Source organism: Triturus cristatus, chromosome 12, assembly GCF_964204655.1.
Source record: "Triturus cristatus chromosome 12, aTriCri1.1, whole genome shotgun sequence".
Taxonomy (NCBI): Eukaryota; Metazoa; Chordata; class Amphibia; order Caudata; family Salamandridae; genus Triturus; species Triturus cristatus.
In genome coordinates this window covers 468267021-468292978 of record NC_140595.1, presented here as the reverse complement: position 1 = coordinate 468292978, position 25958 = coordinate 468267021, and the positions used below count along the sequence as shown (strand labels likewise).

General features: G+C 47.9%; 1 protein-coding gene across 8 annotated transcripts in view; it reads right to left on the bottom strand.

Annotated features, from left to right (window-relative positions):
- The window catches only part of TDRD12 (tudor domain containing 12), a 3486095-nt gene that overhangs the window by 3373246 nt on the left and 86891 nt on the right, over positions 1 to 25958 (bottom strand). For all 8 annotated transcript variants that reach the window (XM_085639447.1, XM_085639446.1, XM_085639448.1 and 5 more), the window contains exon 2: positions 25030 to 25070. In XM_085639447.1, coding sequence (XP_085495573.1) covers positions 25030 to 25053 — 24 coding nt within the window. In that variant the 5' untranslated portion in view covers positions 25054 to 25070. The remainder of the gene's footprint in view (positions 1 to 25029; positions 25071 to 25958) is intronic.

Below are 25958 nucleotides of genomic sequence, written 5' to 3'. Positions count from 1 at the left end.
ATATCGCATTGCCTTTGGACAATGAGTGTGGGTATCTGGCAGCGAAGCTTGGGCATTTTTTGTTTTCGTGGGTGGCGAAGAGGTCTATGTGTGGATGCCCCCACATCTGAAAGAACGGGTGAAGAACCTGGAGGTGGAGGAGGTGGGGAAGGCACTCTGAAAGGGGAGGTAGCACAGTCCTTCCTCTTTGGAGGTGGAGCTGGTTTGTCCAAATGTCTCTTTTTAGAAGACAGTGCCAAATGTCCAATTTTTGGATCCTTGGTAAGTGTCTTTTGCAAAGGATCCGGTGTAAATAGTTTTTGCGACACTGGTTGTTCGGTCGGCGCCGAAGTTTTCGGGGCAGATGGCTTTTTAGGCTTGTCTGTGCCGTGCTTTTTTGGAACCTCCGATTTTTTGGTCAGTGCCGAGACAGGCTTCGGCGCGGGAGTGTCGGTGCCGAGGGCCTTATGATGTTTGGTCGGCACTGAAAGGCTGGGTTTCGACACCGAGGTCTTTGGTGCGGAGCTCGGTGTCGAGGTAGAGGCCGATCTCTTCTTCAGTGCCGAAGGGTGTTTATCGGCACCGCTGGCAGGCTGGCTCAAGCCCGAGCCGCCGGAAGGCTTATCAGGCTTCTTCACCGGGCCCGAAGGTGGGGTGTTCGAAGCAGTGTCTTTGGTCTTGCCTAGGCACGGAGGCGAAGGCGTGACCGAAGCCTTTTTGGGTGTCAGCGCGGGTGTGGGAGGGGTTATTTTACTCACGACCCTCTGCGCCGGGGTGATTTCCTCCACATCCGAATCGTCTGCTTCGGAAGCACTGACAAGGTCCTCTTCGGCGTGCTGCTGTCCCGGAGCTTCGACGTCGTCCCCGTAGATGTCGACTGGAACGGAAGTCGAGGAGTGCGCCATTTTTCGTTTGGCCCTTCGATCTCGAATAGTCTTTTTGGATCTAAAAGACTTGCAGGCGGGACAGTCTCGAGCCTCGTGTTCAGGGGAGAGGCAGAGGTTGCACACCTCATGAAGATCGGTGTGGGGGAATTTGGACCCACATCGAGGGCACTTCTTGAATGGAGTTCTTTCCATCAGCCGGGTCCGGAGCCTGGATAGGCCCGAAGGCCGCCGTCGATGACTGGAATCGAAGGTGTGTCGAAGAATAAGGTGATTGAGGAGATCAGGATCTGAACAATACCGCGGAGAGAGAGGATTCCCCTTCGATTGTCGAACTGGAATGTTCGGAGCCGGAGCGCGAAGTATTACATCCGAGCCCGACGGCGGAAAAAAACAATCTGAGGATGGAGCCGAAGCCCATGCGCAATACGAACCAAGGGAGGAGTCACCGACCTCGTGACTTCCAAAGACTTTCCAAGAGGAAAAACAAACTGCAAACATCCGGGCCCAAAACCAGATGGCGATCTATGCAAAAGTGTGTAATCTGCAGCTCATATGCCTCGAACATACATTTTTCATGAGGGTTCTCTGAATAAAGCCTCAACTTCCCACATGAAGCACAAGGACGAAAAAGAGACTTCTTACTAGAAGACATCAGGAAGAGTTGAAGAAATCCAAAACCAGAGAAAAAACTGAGCAGAGCTCAGGGAGACTCCCTTCACACAACGTGCGGGAGAAAATCTGAGGGCCTGAGCCTCTGAGGAGAAGGTTCTAGAGGGTGTTTGCGCCAGATTGGCTGGAGTTTGGACTATAAAAACAACATAGATGTCAGTAAAGTGATTTTATTTTTCAATGCATTCCTATGTGTCAATGTTATCCTATGGTACTTTTGACTTGATATGTAATGTTAAAATATATAATGTTTATTTATATATGTATTTTATTCTTGTGTGTATATATATATATATATATATATATATATATATATATATATATATATATATATATATATATATATATATATATATAATAATATTTATGTGTATATTTATATACATGAAGCTTATTGCTTGCTATGTACTGTGGGACTCCCACTTCGACGACGGGGAATATTGAAGCATGTGAATCTATAAAGACACCCCAATACTGGAGAATGACTACTTCCCAAGCTTCTCTACATATTTGTTAATGTCCCAATAAAAATCAACGTAAAACACTACAGTCTTGTCTGCTATCACCGGTATGGGCTAGTAAGCAACCAAGATGTAGCTGGAACACGCTGTCCCTTCCGTTCGAACGTGAAGGGTTTGAATACCAGATCTACGTCTTAATTACCTATGTGCTCAGGCGCAGTTCGCGCACTACTGTTTTCCCCACAAAAATATATGCTACGTTTAGCGGTAGAGGCGGTTATGGCGCATCCAATGCCATTGTTGGCCAGAACATCATATATAAAGGTTTGACAGGAGGCCTTAAAGAACAAGTTACTTACCTTCGGTAACGATGTATCTGTAAGAAACATTAGTTAGTTAGATTCCTCACCTTAGAATATCCCCAGGCGTCAGACTGGATCCGGAAGATTTTTCGTCAGCAATACCCCTTGCGCGTCGCTAGGCGTCGTCTGCGGCTCCGCGTCCGTCGTCGGCGTCGTGCGCCGGGATGACGTCGTCGGAGTACTTAGACGCCGCCCTCGCGCGCTGACGTCAGTTCTTGTACATAGCCTTCCGCGCCAGGAACGCAGAGCCATGCAAAGACCGACACTGGTGCCAAAAATAAAATCTAGGGGCCTGAAAGGACAACCTTAACCCTAGATGTCAGTTCGCAGAACGGGGAGGATGGGAGGGTCGGTGAGGAATCTAACTAATGTTTCTTACAGATACATCGTTACCGAAGGTAAGTAACTTGTTCATCTGAAAGAAACACGTTAGTTAGATTCCTCACCTTAGAATAGATACCCAAGCAATACCATCCCCGGTGGTGGGTCTGCGAACCAAGATCACACCAGAAAGTCCTGGAGGACAGAACGGCCAAAGAAGCCATCCCTCCGGACTTGGCTGTCAAGGCAATAATGCCTGGCAAACGTGTGTAACGAAGCCCACGTCGCCGCCTGACAGATGTCCTGCAAAGGGACTCCCCGTCCCAAGGCAGTAGTAGCCGCCGTGGCCCGAGTAGAATGGGCGCGCAGCCCAACAGGAGGGTCCTTTTTAGCCAAGGAATAGCAAATTTTTATACACAAAACGACCCACCGAGAGATGGTCCGTTTGTGCACAGCTTTCCCCTTCTTAGCGCCCACGTACCCAACAAAAAGCTGGTCGTCCACCCAGAACTGTTTTGTGCGGTCCAGATAAAAGGAGAGCGCACGTTTTGGGTCCAGACGGTGGAGCCTCTCTTCCTCTTTGGAAGGATGCGGAGGCGGAAAGAAGGTGGGCAAGGTGACAGACTGCCCAAGGTGAAATGGAGTCACCACTTTAGGAAGAAAGGAGGGACGAGGCCGAAGGACAACCTTGTCCGGATGAACAGATAGAAAAGGAGGCTTTGAAGATAAAGCCTGGAGCTCACTCACCCGTCTAGCCGAGGTGATGGCTACCAGAAAAGCAGTCTTTAGAGTTAGAAGACGAAGAGGGCAATTGTGAAGAGGCTCAAAGGGAGCGCACATCAGGAATGTCAATACCAGATTCAAGTCCCACTGAGGCATTACAAAAGGGACAGGAGGGAACGTGTGTGTAATGCCTTTGAGAAAGCGTATAACCACAGGGGACTTGAAAAGAGAAGGCTGATCAGGAAGCCGCAAGAAGGCGGAGATGGCAGCAAGATAACCTTTCAGGGTGCCCAGGGCAGAGCCCTGCCGGGCCAGAGAAAGAAGGAAGAGGAGAACCTCAGAAAGAGGGGCGGAAAGGGGATCCACAGCCTTTGCTGTGCACCATGCCACAAATTTGTTCCACCGGCAGGCGTATACCGACTTTGTGGAGGGACGCCTGGCTGCCAGAATGATATCACAGACTTCAGGAGGCAAGTCAAATGGCATCAACTGCCGCCGCTCAATCTCCACGCATGGAGGTGGAGGCTGGACAGGTTCGGGTGGAGGACCGTCCCCTGCTGCTGCGACAGAAGATCCTCCCGAAGGGGCAGACGTATCGGGGGATCGGTCAACAGACTGAGTAGCTCGGGATACCAGTATCTTCGTGCCCAATCCGGAGCCACCAAGATGACTTGGGCCCGGTCGTGCCTGATCTCCTTCAGCACTCTGGGCAGAAGTGGTATAGGCGGAAAGGCGTACAACAGACCGCAACTCCACTCGTGACGAAAAGCGTCGCCGAGCGAGTGCCGCCTTGGAAATTCCAACGCGCAGAACTGCTGACATTGCGCGTTCTCTTCGGTGGCGAATAGATCTAACCAAGGCTCTCCCCACTGCCGAAAGAGACCTTGCGCCACTTCGGAGTTCAGACGCCATTCGTGATCCATCATGCACCGGCGGCTGAGTTCGTCTGCTCTGGCGTTCAGAGAGCCCGCCAGATGTTGAACCACCAGGGTGACGCCCTGGTGTTCCAGCCATGTCCAGAGGCGCAGAGCCTCCTGACAAAGGGTCCACGACCCCACCCCGCCCTGTTTGTTGCAATACCACATGGCGGTGGTGTTGTCCGTGAACACCTGCACGACACTTCCCCTGACAGAGGGAAGGAAGGCTTTCAGTGCAAGCCGGATCGCTCTCAACTCCAACAGGTTGATGTGGAGACGAGACTCCGCCGGAGACCAGAGGCCTCTGATCTCCGCCTCTCCCATATGGCCACCCCATCCCAGGAGGGACGCATCCGTCACTACGACATGCTCTGGTTGGGGAAGGGAGAGGCTCTTGCCCTTGACCCACTCGCGGTCCGTGAGCCACCACTGCAACTGCTGTGCAGTGCCCTCCGAGATCAAGACATGGTCGGACAGGTTGCCGTGATGCTGGGCCCACTGAAACTTCAGGTCCCACTGCAGAGCCCGCATGCGCCGCCTGGCGTGATGCACTAGTAGGATGCAGGAGGCCATCAGCCCCAGAAGCCGCAACACTAGCCTGACCGAAACCCGGGATAGAGGCCGAAAGATGGGAATCCGGGCCCGTATATCCCGGACCCGCTGTTCCGGTGGATGGACCCGGAACTGCGCCGAATCGAGAACCGCTCCGATGAAGAGGAGCTTCTGAGAGGGACTCAGGTGTGACTTCGGCACGTTGATGGAAAACCCCAGCAAATGCAGGAGATCTGCCGTAGTCTGGAGGTGGGAGACGACTGCCTGGGGCGAGCCCGCCTTCAACAACCAGTCGTCGAGATAGGGGAAGACTGGAACCCCTGATCTGCGCAGATGAGCTGCGACCACCGCCATCACTTTCGTGAACACCCGAGGGGCACTGGTGAGGCCGAAGGGGAGCACGGTAAACTGAAAGTGCTCTTGGCCCACCGTGAACCGCAGGTAACGCCGGTGGGCCGGCAGGACGGGGATATGGAAATATGCGTCCTGCAAGTCCAACGCTACCATCCAGTCTCCAGGGTCTAGGGCAGCTAAAACCTGAGCCAACGTTAGCATCTTGAACCTTTCCTTTCGGAGGAAGGCATTGACGTTCCGGAGGTCCAAGATAGGGCGTAGGCCCCCCTTGCCCTTCTTGGGAACCAGAAAGTAGTGGGAATAACAACCACGACCTACTTCTGGACTCGGAACGCGCTCGACGGCCCCCTTGGCCAAGAGAGCCGAAACTTCCTCGCGGAGAAGATTCAAATGATCCCCCGAGATACGGTGGTGCTGCGGTGGCATGGCTGGAGGGGTCGTCTCGAAGGGGAGGGAGTAGCCCCTTCGGACGATTTGCAGCACCCACCTGTCCGATGTTATGGACCGCCAGTGGAGCAGGTGATGGCGAACTCTGCCGCCCACTGGCGTGGTATGGGCCTGAAAGCTCGGACTAGGAGGGCTTTGAGGCGGATGCTGCAGGGGTGGAAGTGGGCTGACCACGTCGGCCTCCATTTCCGCCACGGCGGAAGCCACGTCCGCGACCGCGCGCAGGTTGGTTCTGCGGCTGGTGGCTTTGCGGACGTGAGGAGGCGCCCCTTCCTTGGCCACGAAAGGGGCGAAAAGCGGAGGTGTGCGCCCGCGGAGCCGAGAGGCCCAAGGACTTGGCCGTAGCCCGGGAGTCCTTAAAGCGGTTCAGCGCACTGTCCGCCTTCTCACCAAACAGGCGAGTGCCATCAAAGGGCATGTCCATGAGGGTGGTCTGGACATCCCCGGAAAATGACGTGGACCGCATCCAGGCGTGGCGGCGGAGCGCCACCGTGGTTGAAATCGCCCGACCCAGCGAGTCCGTGGTGTCAAGCCCACATCGTATGGCGTGCCGTGCTGCATCCCTCCCATCGGCCAAAGCCTGGGTAAGACGCGTCCGGACCTCCTCCGGACACAGGGGCAGCACGTCCTCCACCGTATCCCACAGGGAATGGGAATAACGGTCCAAGAGACAGGCGGTATTTAAGGACCGCAGGCCCAAACTAAGGGACGAGAACAGTTTCTTGCCAAACTGCTCGAGTCTCTTGGAATCCCGGTCCGGCGGAGCGGTCGGGAAGGAGGATTGGGAGGTAGAGGCCTGGATAACCAGACTCTCGGGGGTGGGGTGTTGGGACAGGAAACTGGGGTCGCCCGGAGCAGGGCGGTGGCGCCTGGCAACGTTCCTATCCACAGGAGGAACTGTGGAGGGCTTGGACCAGGTGCCCTGCAGAACGTCAGTGAGGGCCTCGTTGAACGGCAGCAGAGGCTCAGTGGAGCTTGCTGAGGTTCTCCGCCGGCGCCGCGTCAGCCCCAGGGACCGGAAGGTATGGGGGCGGACGCGGCACCTGCGGCACCGCCGGAGCCGCGGGGGTGGAACCACCCTGACCCTCGGCCGAGTCGCGCGACCGGCGAGGGGAGTCCGAAGAGCGATGTCGCCTCTTGGACTTCTTTGAGCGTTTGGACTTACCCGACGACTTGGAGCCGGACGATCGATGGCGTCGGCTAGGGCTCCGCGAGCGATCCTTGGACCTCCTCCTGGACCGGGATCGCGCACGACGCGGAGCCGAGTGGCGAAGCTCGAGAAGCTTGCGGGACCGCTCCCGCCTAGCCTTCGAAGTCAGGGCCTGACAGTCGTTGCACGACTCCGCGTCGTGGTCGGGGCCTAAGCAGTAGAGGCACCGGCGGTGGTGATCGGTCACCGACATCAGTCGATGACAATCCTCGCAAGCCTTGAACCCAGGCCTCCTACCGGCACCAGATGTCGACAGACAAGGATCAAAAATGATCAAAAAAGATTTAGTCAAAAAAGACTAAAAGGGGTAGCTCTCCCGGATCTGCGCTTACTGGCGCGGAAAAAAGAAGAACTGACGTCAGCGCGCGAGGGCGGCGTCTAAGTACTCCGACGACGTCATCCCGGCGCACGACGCCGACGACGGACGCGGAGCCGCAGACGACGCCTAGCGACGCGCAAGGGGTATTGCTGACGAAAAATCTTCCGGATCCAGTCGGACGCCTGGGGATATTCTAAGGTGAGGAATCTAACTAACGTGTTTCTTTCAGATAGCGCCATCCGGCCCTAAAGCATGCCAGAGGGAGCCAGAATTCCAAAGAAAATTTGCAGCAGGGACTCTTTCAAAGATGCTATTTGCTGCTGTGTGATAAACAGCCCAAGAAACGGAGAATGTCTGGATCAATTTCGGGATCAGTTCTGACTTAGGAACCATCAGCGAGTCCCATTGTTAGCATGACATCTTCATACTAGACTTCGAGTGATGGGTTAGAGTAGAGTCCCACTTAGATTTCCTCATGCTTGTGCCTACACTTTGATTTACTGGAAGATTTCACATACGTAGTGGAATTCTTGCAGTAGCTTGCCTCATGACCAGGACTGCAACCAGGTCCACTACCTTGAAAAGGAGCAGGATCTATGCTTCAACTGCCTCTTCCTCCTATGTTAAGCAATGTAGAGCTCCTCTTCCCAGTCCCGGCTCACCTTTGGGTACATAAGAGCACACTTGTAGCTCAGGTTTCAGTCATGGCCTGCGTAAAAGCACCACAGGCATACTCTGTGCAGACCCGTGACAGACACCTGCTTTCAGCAGTTTCGGCATGGTTTTAATCCGTTTTCAACGAGTACATCGTTTAGGAGCACAATGTTTTTGTTGTTCTTGTTTTTTTTAGTCATCAGAAGAATGCCTGTTGAGAGCAGATCTGCATCAAAGGGCGTGGGAACAAAAGAACGTTCAAAGCAACATGCATTCACGTAGAACCATATCAGTCAACATACCAGCACACAAGAGCATTTCTAGAAGTATTTGCGAGACCCAGTCTGGTGCCTGGGAATAGTCAAATAGCCAGTTATAAGATCGCATCACTATATTCTGTTACATATATCACTTCCAATTCCGGCTGCTGTGTTCAAGGAAGCTTTACCCATTGAATGACGTAAATGGGCCAACATTACTCAAGAGGCCCTGACAAATGTACTCTTTCAAACTAACCCAGTGGTAGGTGAAGATGTAGATACGGCTAACGCGGGTATTGAGGAACAAGTTACTTACCTTCGTTAACAACATATCTGTAAGAAACATTAGTCAGTTATAGATTCCTTACCTTAGAATTACCCCCAGGCGTCAGACTAGATCCGGAAAGTTTTTTCATCAGCACTACCTCTGCGAGTTGGAAGGTGACGTCGGTCAGCTCCACCTCTGTCGTTGACGTCCTGGTCGAAGTGATAACATCTCGGTAGCCGCTAGGACGCTGCCCTCGCACGCTGACGTCAGTTCTGTACATGACGTTCCGTGCCAGAAACACAGAGCCATGCAAGACACTGACCACTGGTGCACAAGACAAGGGCCCTCAAAGGATTTCCTTAACCCTAGAGATCAGTTCACAGAACAGGGAGGATTGGTGGGGCGGTAAGGGATCTATAACTAGCTAAAATCTCTTACAGATATATCGTTACCGAAGGCAAGTAACTTGTTCATCTGAAAGAAACACGTTAGTTATAGATTCATTACCTTAGAATAGATACCCTAGCAATATCAACCCAGGTGGTGAGTCTGCGAACCAAGATCACACCAGAAAGTCCTGGAGAACAGAAAGGCCAAAGAAGCCGCATCTCCGGACTGGACTGTCCAGTCAGTAGTGTTTGGGAAACGTGTGCATCAATGGCCACATAACTGCCTGACGGATGTCATTCAGAGGAACTCCTCTTCCCAAGGCAGTAGTGGCTGCCGTCGCCCTGGTGGAATGGGCGCGTAGCCCCACTGCAGGCTTCTTTTTAGCCAGAGAATAGCATGCTTTTATATACACAATACAACCCATCGAGGTTCGCTTGTGTACGGCCAGACCTTTCTTGGCACCCACGTAGCCAACAAAGCGTTGGTCACCCACCCGAACAGTTTTGTGAGATCCAGATACAAAGAAAGCGCACGATTTGGGTCCAGATGGTGGAGCCGCTCCTCCTCTTTCGAAGGATGCAGAAAGAAGGTGGGAAAAGTGATAGTCTGCCCAATATGCAAGGCAGTGACGAACCTTGAGCAAGAAAGATGGAGGAGTCTTAAGGACAACTTTGTCAGGATGTATAGAGAGAAAAGGAGGCTTAGAAGAAAGCGCATGGAGATCACTCACTCGTCTGGCAAGATGTGATGCCCATCAGGAACGCAGTTATGAGAGTCAAGAGCCTTAAAGGACAGTTGTGAAGCGGCTCAAAGGGAGCGCACATTAAATAAGTTAAAACCTGGTTTAAGTCCCACTGAGGCATAACAAAGGGAATAGGAGGAAATGAGAGTTCTGCCATTCAAGAAGCGACTTACAACCGGGGACTTGAAAGGGAAGGCTGATCTGGAAGCTGTAGGAAGGCAGTGATGGTCAAAAGATAGCCCTTGATAGTGCCCAGAGCAGAGCCCTGCTGGGGTAGAGAAAGAAGACACAAGAGAACCTCAGAAAGAGGGGCAGGAAGGGGATCCAGAGCCTTTGCTGTGCACCATGCCACAAACTTGTTCCACCGGCAGGCGTATACTTTCTTAGTGGAGGGATGCCTGGCTGCCAAGATTACATCACAGACTTCAGGATTCAGGTCGAAAGACTTCAACTGCCGCCACTCAATCTCCACGCAAGGAGGTGGAGACTGGACAGGTTTGGGTGGAGGATCTTTCCCTGCTGCTGCGACAGAAGATCCTCCCGAAGAGGCAGTCTGATCGGAGGATCGATGGCCATGTTGAGCAGCTCGGGATACCAGACTTTTCATTCCATATCCAGAGCCACAAGAATGACTTGGGCCCAGTCGCACCTGGTCTTTTTCAGCACTCTGCAGAAGTGGTATAGGTGGAAAAGCGTACAACAGACCACAACTCCACTCACGACAAAAAGCGTTGCCCAGCAAGTGCCGCTTTGGAAATTCCAACGCGCAAAATTGCGGACATTGCATGTTCGCTTCAGGGGCGAATATTTCTAACCAAGGCTCTCCCAACTGTTGAAAGAGACCTTGCACCACCTCCGAGTAAAGATGCTATTCGTGGTCCATCATGCACCTGCAGCAGAGTTGGTCCGCCCTGGCGTTCAGAGAACCTGCCAGGTGTTGAACCACCAGGGATATGCCCTGATGTTCCAGCCATGTCCAGAGGCGGAGGGCCTCTTGACATAGGGTCCACGACCCCACCCCGGCCTGTTTGTTGCAGTACCAGACGGCGGTGGTGTTGTCCGTGAACACCTGCACTACTCTTCCGCGAACAGAGGGAAGGAATGCTTTCAGTGCAAGACGAATCGCCCGGAGCTCCAGAAGGTTGATGTGGAGACCGGACTCCGCCGAAGACCAGAGGCCCCAAATCCTCTCTCCAGTCCAGTCCATGTGGCCGACCCACCCTAGAAGTGATGCATCTGTCATCACTGTGAACTCTGATTGGGGAAGGGCGAGGGATCTGCTGTTGACCCAATCCTGGTTTGTTAGCCGCAACCACCGTAATTGGTGCGCAGTGCACTTATAGAGCTGGACACAATCGAAAAAATTACTGTGATGCGGTGCCCACTGGAATTTCAGGTCCTACTGCAGAGCCCACATATGCCACCTGGCATGATCCACCAGCATGATGCAGGAGGCCATGAGGCCCAGCAGCCTCGGGGTCATTCTGAACGAAACCCGGGATAGAGGCTGAAAGATCGGAATCATAGCCCGAATATCCCAGACTCGCTGCTCAGGAGGATAAACCTGAAACTGCATTGTGTCCAGAACCACTCCGATGAAAAGGAGCTTCTTAGAGGGAGTCAGGTGTGACTTTGGCACGTTGCTAGTGAACCCCAGCGAATGCAGGAGGTCCGCCAGAGTCTGGAGGTGAGAGACGACTGCCTGGGGCGAGCCCGCCTTCAACAGCCAGTAGTCAAAATAGGGAAAGACTGGAAGCCCTGATCTGCGCAGATAAGCTGCAACCACCGCCATCAATTTCGTGAACACCCGAGGTGCGCTGGTAAGGCCAAAGGGGAGCACGGTGAACTAAAAGTTTCTCCTGGCCTACCGTGAACCGTAGGCAACGCCTGTGGGCTGGCAGGACGAGGATGTGAAAATAAGCGTCCTGCAAGTCCAGCGCTACCATCCAGCCTCCAGGGTTGAGAGCAGACAGGACCTGAGCCAGAGTAAACATCTTGAGCTTCTCCCTCTGGAGGAAGTGGTCGACGTTCCTGAGATCCAAGATAGGACGCAGGCCCTTGTCCTTCTCGGGCACCAAAAAGTAGTGGGAATAACAACCACGACCTACTTCTGGGACAGGAACGCGCTCGATGGCTCCCTTGGTCAAGACAGCCGTAACTTCCTGTTGGAGAAGGGCCAGGTGATCCTCAGACATGCAATGGAATTGAGGTGGCATGGATGGAGGGGTAATCTCGAAGGGGAGCGAGTAGCCCCTTCGGAATATCTGACAAACCCACCTGTCCGACGTGATGTTGAGCCAGTGGGGGAGGTGATGGCGAATCCTGCCGCCCACTGTCGAATGATGGGCCTGAAAGGTCGGACTAGCAGGGTTTGATGGCTGCTGCAGAGGGGGCACTGGTGGACTAACCCGCCCGCTGGCCTCGAACCCACGGCAGTGGGATCCACATCCACACAGAGGTTGGACAGTTGCGCAGGGCTGGGGCTCTGGGCGGAACATTGCAGGGCACCCCTTCCGTAGCCACGAAGGGGGCGAAAAGCAAACTGCGGCAGGCAGGAGATGGTAGCGAGGCCTAAGGATCTGGCTGTAGCCCTGTAATCCTTATAGCGCTCGAGCACGTTGTCTGCCTTGTCGCAAAACAGGCGACGGCCATCATAGGGCATGTCCTAAAGCGTTGCTTGGACATCCCCTGAATAACCAGTGAACCTTAACCAGGCGTAGCGTCTCAGTGCTACTGACGTGGAAATCGTCCTGCCCAGTGAGTTGGCGGTGTCCAGCCCACACCGGATGGTGAACTCTGCTACCTATCCCCTCGGCAACAGCACGGGAGAGCACGGCCCGGACCTCCTCCGGGAACTATGGCAGCACCTGCGCAACCGTGTCCCAAACGGAGTGAGTGTAACGCCCCAATAGGCATGGGGTGTTCCCCGACCGCAGCCCCAAGCTGGAGGAAAAAAACTTCAAAAGGTGGTCCAGCTTCTTGGATTCCCTATCAGGTGGTGTGTTAGGGAATGCGCCTTTGGACATGGAGGCTTGGACTACCAAGCTCTCAGGGGTAAGATGGGAGGAGAGGAAAATGGTGCTTTTCCAGCAGACTAATTTTTTCGATTCTATTTTTTGTGCTGATGGGTTTCCACTTTTCTCTATTCTGCCATCTTATGAATACAGCCTCTAATTTTCAAAAACCTTTTAATTTAGCCAATTATTTCCTTTGTTTGAGGTTGATAAAACTGATGTTCTTTTGTTACCTCCAACGGATGCTTGCATCTCAGTTTGTTGTAGGTGTGAACAGTTTGCCATCAAATTCAGGCAGAGCACAACACGTATTCATTCTTTTTTGCTTTGCATGGCCTTAAGATGGTTTCGTTTTCCCCAGAGACACTGAACAATGTTCCCATTCAGAGAGCAGACATGCACCAGATAGTGTTTCCGCAGCCAGACACCTTAGGAATAAGGGGAAGCTTCAGCAAACAGCTGGTGGCAATTAACTTGGACCAGGGGCATTGTGCTATAGAATGACCCAAACCAAAGAAGGAAGACAGCAAGAAAACATAAAAGAACGTAGGCCTGTCTATCCATAACACAGGCTCAACGGGTGTGAAGGTAGTAGGTTTCAGTTCAGAATTCAGCTAGGATATGCAACTCTGGTCCTTTTTTTAACCTCTTTTCCCCAAGATCAGGCCATAAGCCATTGTACCTTTTTTTCTGGATAATATGACAGTTAATTCTATACTGTAGTGTTGGGAGAGGTGTGGGCAAGCGGCCAGAGCGGCTTACTCTGGAGCGAGGGGTTCACGGTTTGATCATCAACTCAGCATCATGCGACTCCGGGAAATGGCTCACTTAAAGTCCATGACGGCCCCCAGCACCTTGAAACCTTTAAGGGGGTGATATGTTAGCACTCTATAAATAGGAATTATTCCAGCGTTATTATATGTTCTCTTTTTATTTCCCTAGTATCATCACTCTGGTAGAATATGACAAAAGTAAATGTTTATTGATTTGTCTGCCTCTGGCCTATGTTGTACCGCTACAAAACTGAATAAAATGTGTTATTGAAAAAAAAAAAGGAAGTATTATATTACAATGCTTATTCAACCTCAAAACTGATATTAAATGAGTTAGAAATATTAGTTATCAGGTTACTGAAATTCAGTAAAGACCCAAATATCAGAAATAGTAGGAAAAAATGTAAACTTAATGGTCTGCTGGAGGGATTACTAAACAAACATTCTAATTCATAGAACTTTTCCTCCTGAAGATACTGAAGCTAAATCCGAATAGGACCATGGACATACGAGCTCACATATTTGCTAAAAATATCTCCAGTCTACAAAGGCAGAACAGACAAGGACAACTAAAGTATGTTGTTCATTACTCCTCTGAGAACCTCGTTCAGGGAGCACAAGATAGAAACAAAATATTACAGCAGGGACATGAACGGCACATTTACCAAGCTGTTGCTCAAGTGGATACCAGCTGGGGAAAAGAGGCTGTGGCAATACAATAAGTTTTAAAACATTGCAACATTCCCTACCAGATCAGAGAGGGACACTGCAGGGGTGCCCGTACTCCCTGCTAATATTTGCCCTTGCAATGGAGCCGCTAGCCTGTCACCTACGATCGGTGCTCAAGGGACACGGCATAAGAATTGGGCCAACCAAACATGTAGTCTCCCTTTATGAGGATGACGCTTTGGTGTATCTACGTCACCCGATGCAGTCCACTGTAATCTGATTAGAGAGCTGGACAGTTTTGCAGCACCCTTGGGATTAGAAATTAACAAGTCAAAGTCGCAGCTATATCCGTGTGACGGCTCTTCAAGGAGGGACGCTACACAGGATCGTTGTATACAAGGTTTTATTGGACTTGGCTTTCTTTTATCTCGGCTTGTCAGTCTTTCTCTGGCAAATGCGGCGGGATCCGTGATGCTCCGGTACTCCTGCTCTTATCGGTATCCCCACCAATCGTCTCCGGTAGGTCAGCCGCCTCTCGGGTCACCTCGCCAGCTCGTCGTAGACTCCCACAATGGAAAGAAAGGACAACGGAGGATATTAGCCTCACTGTATAGGCGACCAAGACCTAACACCAGGGCCCGGGAGTGAGGAACCACCTTAAAGGTGCATGACAATCTACTCAAGTGCTGCAAAACGGTGAGGGGTCGGGGACGCAAACCAAAGAGGGGGATTGAACAAAAATGAAGGTCGGTGCTCTTAGCGCGGATGCTCCCGCCGTCCTACCCAACCCGCTACCCGGTCCCGTACCTGTCCAAGCCACGCTCCTCCCCTGGGAACGTGGCAGTGCGCTTCGCGGTATCCGTAGCCTCCTGGCCTCTCCGCTTTCTCCGTTACTTCTTTCTCGACCTAGTCTACTTCGTCACGCCGCTTGTCTCCTTCTCTCCTCCTGGGCTCTCCGTCCGTCCTCTTCCGCTCCTCTTCCTCCTTTGACGCTCCCCACGCTGTGACGTCCTCTAGGGGCGGGGCCTGGGTCCCCGGGTCTTCCCAGTTAAAGGGCACTACTCCAGATATCGCCTACCAGAGTCTTCCCTCGGTTTCTGATGCCCATTCATCCTGCTGAGAGGGGATAACAGTTGGTAAACGTGATATTGGAGTCCACCACTCCGTACTGTCTTTTAGTCTCGGATCTGCGTGTGATGTCTCGGCTGTCCCGTCACAATCCGATTCGTAGACCTGACACGGGGAAGAGTCTCAACTTACAAACTTATATCTCCCCTGGGAATTAGATACAGTTGGATACCTGGGCATACATCTTGCCAGGGGAACAGAACGGTTTAACGAGCTGAACACAGAACGGATACTAAAGGGACTACGTGGGAGTGTCAACTTCTGGAACACCCTAAAGTTGTCTCCTATGGGTAAAGCAGCACCAATAAAGACGGTAGTACTACCTAGATGCCTCTATTTTATGCAGGGTTCCTTCAACAAGATCCCGCGTAAGGTCTTTAAAGACTTAGAAGTGCTGCTAACGTGTTTATGGAACGGGCAGCGCTGCAGGGTAAGACTGGAGGTAATGAAACGGCAATGGGACAGAGGGGGGTTGGAAATCCCAGATCTAGAACTCTATCTGGCATTGTAGCTAGAACACGCGATATTGTGGCTGGAAACGGAACCCACCTGGGAGAGAACCCTGTTGGCAGGTACCTACCGGAATCAACAGCTGGCCGCCCAACTAATAAAGGGAAAAGACTTACCGAACTATGGGACAGAGCGGTAAAAGTGGTAATCAGGAGAAAGCACTTTGCACCGGAGGCAGACGTTTGGGCCATACCACCGTTTACACAGATAGAACATGCGATGACGGTCGTTAAATGGAAGGAGGGCGGCTGCCTATAGTTGGCAGACCTATACCTCAAAGGGATGTTTATAACCTACCAAGACACAGTCGATACATGTGTTAGGGGAAGGACAATTATTGCAAAATGCGAAAATTGCTGCTACAGCTAGACAACTGTGGCTGTCTTTCCCAGAGCCTCCGGAACACTCACCAACATTAATCACCATGATCTCTATAGCAGGAGGGTGCAAGTTTGTAACCCAACTGTACCAGGCATGGAGGGAAGATAGACAAGGCAAGCCCTAGAAGTAAGATGGTAGGAGATTAGCGAACATCTGCTGGCACCGTCAGATTGGAAGAAAATTCATGAAGAGTTCCTAAGGTGTCGATAAGCGCTAGATTCAAGCTAATACAGTATAACATAGTACATATGACGTATCTTTCCCCCAGACGACTACACATGATCAATACAACACGCGACCCACAATGTCCTAGATGCCTGTGCACACAGGCCAATTGTGTGCATGTGGTCTGGTAGTATCCCCATATAAAAGAATATTGGACGAAAGTACAAGATCAACTCAACAAAGTACAAAGTGACAGGATGGAAGATAGCTCTGGAGGTGCGGACTTGCCTTTTGGGACCGATACCTTGCAAGCCTAAGCATAAATCAACTAGATGCTTTCTGATGCTAGGAATCAAAATAGCAAAAGCGACAAATAGCAATACATTGGTTGACTGCGCAGGGCTCCTCCATTGCCAAATGGAGGATAGACCTTAGGGAATGGGCAACGGCAGAAGAGGAGCACATGAGGAAAACTAGGAGAGACGAGAAACTACCAGAGGTACTTCTGGCCTGAGGGATGATAATTCAGGAGATAGCTGCCGCAACCCAGTCCTCACAACTAGTCCCAAGAGAGGGAGAGCAAAGTGATATAGAAGACTCACCCAGACAGGAAGGGCAAGCTAAAGACATGCAAGTTGAATCTGGAAAAAAAAAGGTAAAATAAAATACACCCAACATTGGATGCCAAAGCTGGTGGGGGGGGGGGGGGGGGGGGGAGCGGAATGTGTTAAAGTTAAGATCTCCATGTTTGGAGCACAGAGAAATTTATGTGATAAAACAATAAAGGAACTTAAAAAAACATTCACTACAAGAACCTTGAAGCCATCTGAAGTAAAATAACTAGCCTCTTAACACATACCAATGCACATCAATACAGTCTTCAAAATATATTTGTGAGTAGAGTTGATTAGAACATAGGTTTAATTTCTCCCACAATCTACACAAGTCAAGTCAAACTTTATTTGGCTGCGTAAACAACCATAAAAGTGAAACAGCAATATACAAAACACAGCAGTTCATCATAAATGTGTCTTCCTGGTCAATAAACAAGTAACAAAATCTAACATAACACTACTCTGGAGTTCCGAGTTGCTGTACAAGTGCAAAAGCCTCCTCATGCGAATTTGTATTAGGATTATGCAAAAAGAGAATAAGAAAGCGTTACCTATGGGTTGCCTAAAATCTGCTAAGGAGAATAAATTGCATCATGCTTTGCTTAGACCTGCCATCACAAAAGCATATGTAAAGGGACAGGAAATGCATTCCTTGAATGGGAAGCGCCACTAAAAAGTGGGTGAGATTGAAACAAAACCTCGTGAAGAGAAATCTAAACCATTCATTTGATATAAGTTGGAGGTACGCCTTCCAAACAAGACTCACAATAGTGTTCCATTGAAGTAGATCCGGGTCCCTTACCTGCAATTCAGCCCTATGCACATTAGAAAACGTTTTAAAATACAAAGCTTTTATGTGTTCAAGAGCTAGGTGTACAGGGCTCCAAGGATTGGAGTATAATTCTGGTACCCCTATCTCAGTGGTGATGTAACCAATATGTTAACCATGGAATTCACAAGGTGTTATCCAATGTTAGACAATCCAGTCAGTAACATTGCTTTAGTAAGGTGTGCGCCTGGTTTCCTCCAGGGTCTTAACCATAGTAGAAAAGGTTGCACTTTGAAATAGTCTTCAACGAAGCCCAATCACTCCTTGGCATGACAGCACATTGTAGGTAAGGATTGGGGAACTGCAAGAAGCCTACATATGCAGCTATTTTCAATCTTTTGTATAGTACTAACATCTATGTACCACCAGACTCCAGCGCCAAATGTACCAACCAACAGACATTTACTTTTGTAGATATGGATGAATTCCTTAACTGGATTAATACAAAGGTTCCTGGCGAAACTAAACAATCAACGATTCTTTAGAATTGAAGCAGTTTGTTTTTTTACAAAAAATTCCAATTAACAGCTACATCCAACAGAATTCTTAGATATGTGAAGTTAGGTACTTTAGCAACCTCTTTCCCTGAAATTGTAAATTTCCGGGACTTATAAAATCTAGGTCCACATTTCATGTCAAATCATTTTGCAATGTTAGTTGTCAAGCCCAGGTCAACCATTAAAGTATTAAATGTGTCCAAAAGTATCTGCAGCCCATAGGCAGTTCTAGCCAATAGAACCACATTGTCTACATACAAAAGGACTGGGACAGGCCAAGAGCCTATCTTAGCCAAATCTTTGCCATTTTTACACAAGAAATCTTCTAGGCACTAGGGCCCACCCTGGCGTACCCAGACAAAAGCATTTATTTTCGGAGATACATCGCCATTGGAGGCATAGCGGGTCTTAGCATATATATGTCAGAGTAACCAGCGGAAAAAAAAACCCCAAGAAAACAATGACCCTATCGCACCCTTCTGCCTTCTAAGAAATCCCATAGCTTGGGCGACTGAACTGAATCGAAAGCACAAATGAAATCCATGAAGGTTAAGAGCATGGTTTCTTTCTTAACAAGAACATATTCATGTGGACTGAAGACAGTCGCAAATGGCCTGTAGCTGTGAGGACAGACATCTTTTGCTGAATTCGGAAAAGATGTCAAAATCTACTGGCAACTTCCTTACCTTGAGTCAAGCAATAGAAAAGTTTTCTGCCGATGGTAAGCAACTCAGTGGACCATCTCTGCTTTCAAGGTAATGTTGAAATAGTTTGAAGGTTTGTTGTGGCCAAGTGCAGAAAATAGAGTAAGAGAGCCCTGGCACACTTGACTATTGATTACTCTTTCAAAGAAGTTGTGATTTAAAAACAAAGAGCTATCTATTAACAACTTTAAATTTAGTGTTTCGATTAGGGAATAAAATGGGGGAGTAGGAATTGCCACTGTAATTTACAGTGGGGAGCATAAGAAACAGTTCTAATGATCTTCTACAGAGTTATCCTCTAGACCTTTGTCAAGGTACTAGTAGCCCTGTGCAATGCCCAATTTCAATTAATTTATTAATAACACAAACTTTTAAATTCAGCGATTGAGCAACAGCTCAGAATAATGTTGCGTTAATATTTTATACTTGTTAGCCAGTAACTGACATGTCATACTACAAAATCAAATTGGCAAATTGGACACAAGAATAACATTGAGATTCAGAAGGTTTGCAATGGATTACCTGATCAAAGGAGTGTGGGTTTCTTAAAAAAATTGGAGACCTTCCACCAGCCTAGGTGGTATGCTTCATCACTGGGTTAGCCTCACATCTGTCCAACATAGTTAAATAGATGGATGGGCTCCAGAGTGTTTAGGAAGTTGTCGAATTGGAGGTGTGTGTGTCTGCTTATAGTAGTATTGGGATCCAACATAAATGGTTATAAATCACTATAGATAGTTCAAAGTGATTGTCAGATTATCTGGGGATGTTAATATGTCAAGCTTCATTGTTGATGGCCTTCCCCCATCCTGGACAGACAATGCTATCAGAATAGGCTTTTCCTCTTTGGGGGATTTCTTTGTAAGAGTGACAACCCTATTGAGGTGAGTCTCATACTCACTCAATATGCACCATTTCTCATGTTTTATGCCCTGAATAAAAAGGAATTTCTTTGGGTGTACCTAAAGGTAATTTTATCACCTGGATCCCTCTCTATAACCTGTAGACCCTTGTTAGGAACTCCTTCAGGAGGGGTCCAACCGGCCCTGGTAGTGGTTTTTTACCAGGATTGGGTAGGGTTACCAATGATGAAGCATGCCACAATAAGTGGGTGAGGTTTCCTTACCTAGAAACAGTGGTCTGTACTGGTAACCTTTCTAAGGATTACCATCAGCAATTAGCCTACTATTTTTGTTATGTGTTTTGAAATGCCCTGATTTGTACCGCCCCAGATCCATAGTCTCATCAATAGCTTTAATCTACATGTACTTACCTCCTTTATGCTTCTAAATACTTTCAATGGAGTTACGGATCTATATATATTTATTTATCACTTTCTTCTAATTTGGCATTTCCAAAGCACTACCCTACTTGTCAGCCTATACTGCTCTCAATATATCTTCTAGCCCAACTTTGACTCATTTCAAACGTCTTTCTACCACTCTTCCCAAACCACTACCCTATCTCGCACACTATACATCAATATATCCTCTACATCCACTCATTTATCCCATACCACTACTATGATCCCCAAAATAACCCTTTCTAGTCTCTCTCCTACTCTACCCCTCCGTGCATCATCAGACACCTCTTTTACTATACCGATCCCCCAAAACAAACCTTTCTAAACTCTTCCCTTTGACTCTTCCCCTCCAAAAACCCTTTTCACTCATCCAAAAGCCTCCTCCTACTGCTATGAACTAAAAAAAGAAATAAACCGATTCCTCTTTTATCCCTCCACTATCCTTCTCAATCTAAATAACTCACTAACATATCCACCACTCCAATTAATTTCATGTTTCACCATACTAATTCAACATTAATCCTTATGGGTTTCAGCGTAGCGTGCTACTCGCCAAAAAAGTGCTTCAAAACCCCATCAGGGGTAGCAAGCACCATATAAATACAAACCTCTTTTTACTCTTCTACCCCGCCACCTACCCTTCTCTATCCAAATAACTGAATAACATCCACCACACAAATTATTTAATATTTCCACTATACTAATTTTCAACACTAATCCTTTATGGGTTCCGGAGTAGCGTGCCAGAAAAGCGCTTCAACACCCATCAGGGGTAACAGGTGCTATATGAATGCCAACCTTTCTTCCCCTTTCATCCCTCCGCTATCCTTCTCAGGCCAAATAACTGACTTCTATACACCACACAAATTACTTTGATATTTTTACCATACTAATTCACCACTAATCCTTAAAGGGTTTCCGGAGTAGCGTGCTTCAACACCCCATCAGGGATAATAAGCGCTATATAAATACAAACCTTTTTTCCTCTTCTATCCTTCTGCTATCCTTCTGAATCCAGATAACTGACTAACCTATCCGCCACTTAACATTTACTTGCATGTTTCACTATACTAATTCAACACTAATCCTCTATGAGTCCCAGAGTAGCATGCTAATCGCCAAAAATGCTCTTAGACACCTCGCCAGGGGTAGCAAGCGCTATACAAATACAATTATAATACAACATTTCAGTGTAATGAGGTAGATATTAAGGCACAGGTCCCACCTACCAACTCCCAGGCAAAACCCTAGCTGTTTATCGGACAGAACCCTTTTCTCATGTGCCCATTATATACATTTTCCATACTGTTTTGCAGAGCTAAGTTCATATTGAAATACAATGCACTATACTGCCAGACGTTAGTTTAAGCATGGTTTATCCTTTTCTCACACAAGCTCCTTTTTTATTAGGTCACACCAACAACAAAAAAAAGCAAAAGCTTATCAGGTTTACATTAAGCATTGCATAATGTCTACCTAAATCTACAAAAGTAGGCAAAACAAAAAAAAGATACAACCAAATACAAATGTAGCCCACATTATCCATTCTCTATGTAGGGCAAAACACCAACTTTCTACAATATACTCCATCATTCTTTGATTTATTTTTTTCAAAACCATGACAGTGATCACTTGTACCGCATTAGCCAGCTTCCTTGACTAAACTGAGAAAATTTTCAGAATGCTGTCGCATGGCTGCACATCCATACATATGCATATTGAAAACAAGTTGCAGAAATCCAAGTGATGAGTATCTTTTTAACTGACATTTTGTCTAGTTATAAGCTTCTTAACGGTGGAACTCTTAATCTCAGCATAACAGACTGCAGTTCTGTATTAGTTTTTCACCCTACATCTTTATAGCTATAAGGGAATGTTTGAACTTGTTACACTATTCAAAGTTCAGATTGCTTGTATCCACTCTATATTCCCTACAGCTATTTGCTTCCACTTCCCCAAATAGCATATTTCACCAACCTTATATACCAATACTTTCTCACTGTAATTTTGAAGGCTCCTAATGGTTCAGTGAGTGTTCAAATAAACAGTCTTTTTCTACTCGCCTATTGTATCTGACCAACTCTAAGACGACATGTAATTTTAGACATTTTTTTCAATCTTAATCAAATCTTTAGCCCTAGAAATAAACAAGTCCTTTGAGCTTAGATTAAAATCAATCATATTACCACAAAGATACAATTTAAAGGTATTTGATGAAACGTCAAACAATTAAAAAATGAGTACAAGGCGGGAGCAAAATGAATTGCTCTAAGGAGGTCTAATACTGTGACAAAAAACCTACCCGTCCGATGCAAGTCTGCCCAAGTTAAACAATTTCAAATAGGAAAAAAAAGGAGCCATCAGTTAATTAAGACTAAATTTTCCATGAGCACAGAGGATTTTACTGTAGGGAGGCAACTAACACCTTTATGTTGGACTTGGCCCTTTTTGCAGGGTCATCCCTGAACTTTTTGCCTTCCTCCTGTATTTTTTCTGACCTGTGTTTGTTGGTTTTATGACTCTGGGCACTTTACCACTGCTTATCAGTGCTAAAGTGCATATGCTCTCCCTATTGTAAATTGATGTATGGATCAGTGATTCCATAATCGGCAATCGGTTTACCTGTCAGACCCTAGTACAGTGCACCAGGAGTGCCCAGGGATGGTAATCCAAATGCTGCTAGTGGGCTTGCAGCAGTGGTTGTGCCACCCACAGAAGCAGCCTGTTAAAGTGTGTCTAAGGCTTGCCATTGCAGAGCCTATGTGCAGTCTGGTACTGCCATGCTGACTGGGCAAGTGCACCCACTTGCCAGTCCCTAAACCTTCCCTTTTCTTCATATCAGACACCCCTATGGTAGGCCCATGGGCAGGGTGCATTGTAAGTACAAGGTAGGACATTCCCTGATGTGTGTGGCATGTCCTAAAAGTGAATTACAGCCATTTTCGTTTTTCACTATTGCAAGGCTACCTGTTCCACATAGGTCAGAATGAGCAGTTTGATTATTACACCTTATAATCCTACTGACTCAGGGAACCAGGTAGAAATTCAAGTTTAGTATGCCTGAATTCAGAATGATAAAATAAATATTTTAGTGAAGTTGGCTTTAACATTCTGGGTTTGAAAATACCACTTTCAGAAAGTAGGTATTTTCTTGTCTAACCATCCAAGCCTGCCTCTGCTAAATTGTGTATTCCTTGTCTGGAGTTTGAGTGACAGGGGCTGGGGGATTCCAGGAGACACAGGGTGAGTCAGCACAGGGCTGAATAGAGAGATCTGCATGTAGATGGGTGGGAGGAGTTGCACCTGAATAGGGCTGTGCCTTCACTCCACAATGCTGGCTCCACCTCCTGTGGTGCGTCTGATGTCCCTGGCCTGCACTGTGAAAGGAAAGAAGGAGTCTTGGCAACAAAGTGCTCCAGGACTGACCAGAACTGGTTTGGACTAGGCAAAGGCCGCTCTGCCTTCAGAGAACAAAGAAACTGTATAAAAAGGTGGACCCAGACCCCAGAACTTTAGATCACATTTGGGAAACAAGAAGAAACCTTTGCTGAGGACAGGAACCAGAGAGACTGAGGAGAGACTATCCCTAAGCTGAAGTGCCATTTGGGGGATTGGCCTGCAGTGGCTGCCTAACTGCCAAAGAAAGAAGAGAGGAACTTTGTGTGCACTTTCATCAACTTGTGAAGGATCTCCAAGGGCTTGAGAAAGAGCTTGCCTCCTGCTGAAGTCTCAGGGACAACAGACTTCACCAACCAGCTCCCCAAGAGTCTTTAGGAAGTGCCTGCTGCTGTGCTGGGCTTTCTGAGGGACTGCGTGTTGCAAGGAGATGGAAGCGCGATTCACGAAGAAGCGTGTCGCCACCGCAGCTGCTGTCGTCGCATCGCCGGAGAAGAGTATCGACGTTGCATCAGACACAGCCACATCACCGGGAAGCGTGTAGCAGGGCCTGTCGCGGCTCAGAAACATTGTTGAGTCGCCGCACGGCCGTCGGGCATGCACGCATCGTGTCGCATCTGGACGAGGACGCCTTCTTTTGTTTCATTGCACCAGATCTTCATCGCATCACGGCGTTGCAGGTCGCATCGCCATGGAAGCGCAGTAAGAAACGGACGCATCACCTCCCCTCGCAGAGAAGAACCAAGGCATCCCCTACGCATCAGTAGGGACCCGACGCATCACCCTTCTTGCGTGTAGGGAACCGACGCATCACCTTCCCTGCAACACTTTTGTTGTATTGCGTTACGCATCCTAAGGTACATTGAACTCAAAGTGTCGCATTTTAACATCTAAAGAGAACTAAGCTAATTCTAGCATTTTAAGTACAGTATTGTGGATTTTTGTTGTTTATGGTTTTGTGTTAAAACTATATAAAGAATACTTCTTTTTATACTACAACTTGTGTGGTGGCCATTTGTAGTGTTGTCACTGGGTTACTGTATGTGTTCACAAATGCTTTACACACTGCCTCCTAGATAAGCCGGTCTGCTCGTGCCAAGCTACCAAGGGGGTGAGCAGGGGTTATTTTAGGAGTGTACCCCCTTACCCTGACTAGAATCAAGGGTCCCTATTTGGTCATAGGTACCTACCTCGGCTAACTAGAGACCCCCAGTTCTAACACTTTACATTTCCCGTTAGACCAATAAAGCAAAGTCAGATAGACTTTCAACAAGACACACAAGGTGTTTAAAATATGATTACACAACGTATTCAACTAAAAACTTTGAAGCTCTACAACCCAGACACACTAGTATACACATTCCATTGAAAGACTATGCCTTCATTGACTGAGTAGCCAATTAGGCAGATATCTGCACACATTGAAATGAATGACCAAAAAGAACATTTCAACATCTGTTACCTGAGATACAAAGCACACCACAATAAAACCATAATTTGACAGAACCAGTCAAAATCTATATGAAGGTACCTTTAATACATCTATTTCACTCATGTTCAGGCTGGATAAATCTGAAAAAGGACAAACAAAACAAACATTAGGCCACTTCATATCAAATTAAAACTTATCTTAATTACAGGCACTACAAAAATGTATTTTTGTAAAACGGTTTCCTATTATATGCTTTAAAAGAAAGAATACTTCACCATTATAAACTTCCTAAATAACCTTTCATTAAATTTGATTCATCCTACAGTCAACTTCAAGTCCATTAAGGTGTTTAAATCTTTGAATTACCTACTGGTAGATCACAGACCGTCGTCCTGCGCTTTACACCCCTCAAACGTCTATGAGTGTTCCTCCCCAGTGCTACAACTACTTTAGGTCAGCTAGGACAGTCTGCTAGACTGACTGTTTCCAATGTAGACTAGGCTTTTTGTAAGCCCCCTTCAGCCAGTGGTTTCTTAATGTGATCCTCTTCATCCATTGTCAATCACATCTTAGATGAGCCCATAAGAGTATTTCTCTGTCATGCTTTTGGTGATATGATGCTTTAATGTGCCTTCTGGGAAGCAGCTCTAGTGTGATAAATGAGGGACTATTTTACATCTGAAAAGTATAGGCAATCACATATTCAATTATTTATTTTACATTCAATATATACAGAAATAAATCCTATTTTCTCAGTACACAGTTTTTTCTAAACAGACCATCAAAACTCAAGTGAGTGTGACCTTAAGATGACCACCCATTTACTTTATCTTTTAACAAATAGGGAAGGCTTAATCCCCCTCATCCACATGACTAGATTGATCCTAGTCTCTCCCCCTCCCCCCCGGTCATACCTTCCTTATCACGGTTTGCTTCTTCATCAGGAAGGGGTGGGCACTGACCTGCAAAAAGGAAAATGCTACTTACCAGTACGCATCTGTTCTTGGCATGTAGAGCTGTAGAGTTGA